The following is a 4,256-nucleotide window of genomic DNA, read 5'->3' on the forward strand; positions in this document are numbered from 1 at the left end:
CTGTCTGTCTATCTATCTATCTATCTGTCTGTCTGTCTGTCTGTCTGTCTGTCTGCCTGCCTGCCTGCCTGCCTGTCTGTCTATCTATCTATCTATCTGTCTGTCTGTCTGTCTGTCTATCTATCTATCTATCTATCTATCTCTCTCTCTCTGTTCTAGAAGTGGGCGTGGCTAGCAGACGCATGACGCAGTACGTTCTGTGCGTGCGATGTGACGCGCTCTCACTGCCGCACTGGACAGTCACATGACAGGCAAAGAGACGTTATGGAGCTCTCTCGCTGTCAAACTTTAACACGATTTCACTGTTCGACTGCAAAAGCGATGGACAGAGTGGGATTTTCGACGGCTTCTGATCTGCAGTGATATGTCAGGTCGGTTTTCTATTCCTCTACAAACATACAAACCCCACGTGTAAACGTGAGTGTGTCAAAATGTACAATGTCAATTTCACTGTCAACAACTAAGTTAGCTAGTTCCCACTTTCGTTGTATTATCTCAAAGGTTATGCCATATTGAGAAATTAGTATCTCCAGGTATTAAGTTATAGTTAAGCTATGTTTATTTATACCAATTTTTCACACAGTTGCTTAACACTCATTTTGGCTTATGTTGACATGTCCAGTCAAAACTAATCTGTTAATTTTATGCGAACAATATGATGGACACATACTGACTTTCTCTAGCTGTTAACTGAAAACATGTTTTTTTTTTTATGTTTTGCAGAGTCATGCTCAGTCACTCTGTTTACTTATTCTAATGGTTACTCAAATGTTTTACCAATAAAAAAGTATTGTACTGGTCCTTTTATTTGCATATATATTTAAAAATATATATATTCTACATGGTGTAATTGTAAATGCATCTGAATACTGTATGTGTCCCTCATCATTATCATGTATTAAGCCGGACATCACTTCACCCAAGTGTAACTTGATGCATCTATTTCTGTATTTCCACTTTGTTACACAGTTGCATCTATGTTTTGTAGCTAAACCCCTGCGTCATGTCTGTGGATGGCCCCCGGACCTCTGTTTTCACCTTTCAGTCCGCTGTTCACAGCCATCATGTTCTTCGCACGCTAGAGGAGCTGAGACAGAAGGAGCTCTTGTGCGATGTGACCGTTGAAGTGGAGCGCAGGAGCTTTCGAGTACACTCTTCAGTGCTGGCTTCCTGCAGCGGATATTTTTACACCAGACTGACAAACCACAGTCGACCGAACCTCACCGTCAGGTTACCGGATGAGGTAATGCTTGATATGGTGGATGGGTTGAACCTGGAGGTTTTGAGAAAACTGTGGTTAAGCTTTCATCCCTGTATGATTTGTTGTTATTTTTAACACATTTTTAACACCCATACACATATGTAAAAAAACATACATCGTAGAACCCTAAAACAATATATGGTTCAACACAATTCTGTCATCATTTACTCCTGCATGAGTAAATCCATGAAGGTTAGGGTCAATGACTTAATATAATGTCATTGTGATTATATATATATATATATATATATATACTATAATCAAAAACACATATTCAGGGTGTAAGGAAAATATGTTCTTACTTTTTACTTGGTTACACCATATGATGTAATTAAGTAAATGATGACATTGTGTGAAGTATTCCTTTAAAAATTGTTTACATTGCAGTGCTGCCAAATTAAGCTTTATATATTGAGATTAAATTGAGTAAATGAAGTTATAGCAATAACCCAGTAATGCAATTTGCAAATGATTTATTCATGCAGTAATCATGACTAGATCATTAATTTCCCAAGGTCACGGTGGAAGGATTTGAGCCTCTTCTGCAGTTTGCCTACACGGCAAAACTTCACTTCACAAAAGAAAACATCCTGGAGATCCACAGATGTGCCGAATTTCTCGGATTTCAAAACCTCGATAAAGCCTGCTTTGAATTCCTCGTCCCAAAGTTTTCCGATGGTGGTGGAACCTCAAAAAAAGTGAAGAGTAAAAGCAAGAGCCAAGCGTCCCATGAGAAATCGCAAGCCATCTGCAGTCCAAATGGCCAAAACCCGGAAACTGAAGAAGATCGTGTACCTCAAGATGCAAGCACTGTCATGCAAGCTGCATCTATAACATCCTCTGCAGAAAGTCGTAAAGATTGTCCCCCAATCTCAAATGACAAAGAAATGCAGTTAGATTTGTCCCTTCTTTACGCAAGAAGCACTTCATACCACATGGGAGATGGCCAGGATCAGTTTTGCCTGCAGAACTGTGGCCCACAGTTGCCTTCGTCTTCCTTGGCAGCTTCTGAAGTTTGTCCTTATCTGTCTATTTCGAGCACCAGTGACAATGAGAAACTGCATTCTTCTGCAGCTGGCTGTGGTGGGGACATTTTCGCAATGGAGGACGAATTCCAGAAGGAACTAGCAGTAGAGATGCATTGTGAACCACCTACTGATAAAGACCTGAACATAGCCAGTATCACCGAGGGTCACTTTGACCAACGTGAAGGGCCTCTAATGCCGTCCACCGACTGTACCCAACTATGTCCTCTGAATTCTGCGCAGTCAAGCGGAGTTTTGGATGGCATTTCTGGCGCTCCAGACCTAAGCAACATCGGCACCGAAGACAACCGGGTGTTTGATTCCAACGAACAAACATTCTCTGAACTGACCCCCAAAGATTGCTCCACAGAACGAAGCATGGTGGAAAGGGAAGTGGCTGAGCATCTTGCAAAGGGTTTTTGGCCGGATTTGAGCTCCACGTTGAATGAGCCGCTACCTTTGGACTCTATCGACCAGTCATCTGCAGGAAATGGCTCAGACTTCCACTGGTTAAAGCATCTGGATCTGGGAGCTGCGCCTGATGATTGTCCCTTCCTGAGAGACCTGAGCTCCAGCGATAGACATACCTCTGGAGGGGACACTCTGTCCAAAGAGGACACTGGAGACAGTCCCTGCATGTCCCCCATTAACTCAAGGGAAAACTCTGAGTGTGAATCGGATGGAGACTGCACGCAGTGCGGTAGCAGTGAACAAGTGCAAGCGGTGAGCATGCTTGCACTCACAATTGCAAAACTTCATGAAGTTAGAGTTGAAGTTTGTTGCCAAATTGCAGACTTCTGCTTTATTTTGTACTCCGTTGAGATTCCCTGACATGCTTCAATTAAAAGTGTCAGTCACTACTGAAGAATGTAACCAAACTCGAGGCTGAACACAGCTGCAATACTCCATAATACAGTGTTGATGTCTCAGTTTTCTTCCCAGGTGGATTTGCCATTCCCTGTGGAGCAGATTTCCAGCATGACCCGGAGAGCGTTCCTGCAGATGTTAAAATGCGAGCAACTGACCCCAGAACAGCTGGAGTTTGTTCAGGATGTGAGACGGCGCAGTAAGAACCGCATGGCTGCACAGCGCTGCCGCAAGAGAAAGTTGGACTGCATCTACAGGCTGGAGGGAGAAATCAAGAAACTGGTATATCTGTTTGTCATATCTACTGAATCTAAAATAACATTGTGTATTTGAGTGGTCCTGACAGTTTAAGCCCCATTTACCCCATTAATTGCAATTGAATCAGCCAGTATTATGTTAATAACTGGTATAAACATGATTTTAAATAGTGTAGTGCAATCAAACAATATGCAGCACGATCATTGTACTCTCATTTATGAAGGAATGATAAATGAGCCAGTTACTTTGAATGAATTTGAAATTACATAAAAAAAAATCAGTCTCAGACCGATTCAAACCATTAATTTGAATGCGAGAGTTTACCAACTCACTCAAAAACTCGGTTCAGGTGTGTGTTTCCTGTACAATGACGCAACTGTGCTTAACTACCATACATCTTTAAGGAAATTAATTAACTAGCCTGTCATGACTTTTCCCTGAAACCATAGGGTTTGTCGCACACTTTGTCACACATCTGTCATTTGAACCACGTTGTTTCACCAATATAGAACTAACGTTAATGACTTCATGCAGGTGGTGAAGTAATAACTTAGGCTAATTAATTAGTCCAAGATTGAATTAATGTAAGCTTATTGCTGTAAATGATGAGCATGGTATCCGAGGATTATTTAGCTGTTTTTGTTCTCCGTTGTTTTGCTTTATTTCCAGATTTAGAAAATGATCATTGCCAAAAGAATTCACAATAACAATGTTATTGTGATATCTCTGTTGTGTGTTTTCTGTTTTTTTGGGGTGGGGGCACAAGATGTGCACAGGCATGGGCACAAGTACACGAAAACAATGATCGCATAAATATATAATTAATGCATATGTATGTATATATA

The 4,256-nt window shown here is 41.3% G+C and overlaps 1 protein-coding gene across 1 annotated transcript in view; it reads left to right on the forward strand.

The window, feature by feature from the left end:
• Positions 1-248: 248 nt before the first annotated feature.
• LOC107699842 (transcription regulator protein BACH1-like) overlaps positions 249-4,256 on the forward strand; it is a 7,310-nt gene continuing 3,302 nt past the window's right edge. The window contains exons 1-4 of the mRNA XM_016501243.1: positions 249-371; positions 989-1,243; positions 1,777-3,009; positions 3,229-3,435. Coding sequence (XP_016356729.1) covers positions 1,004-1,243; positions 1,777-3,009; positions 3,229-3,435 — 1,680 coding nt within the window. The 5' untranslated portion in view covers positions 249-371; positions 989-1,003. The remainder of the gene's footprint in view (positions 372-988; positions 1,244-1,776; positions 3,010-3,228; positions 3,436-4,256) is intronic.

This window comes from Sinocyclocheilus anshuiensis, unplaced genomic scaffold (assembly GCF_001515605.1).
Source record: "Sinocyclocheilus anshuiensis isolate Anshui unplaced genomic scaffold, SAMN03320099.WGS_v1.1 scaffold194, whole genome shotgun sequence".
In the NCBI taxonomy this organism is placed as follows: domain Eukaryota; kingdom Metazoa; phylum Chordata; class Actinopteri; order Cypriniformes; family Cyprinidae; genus Sinocyclocheilus; species Sinocyclocheilus anshuiensis.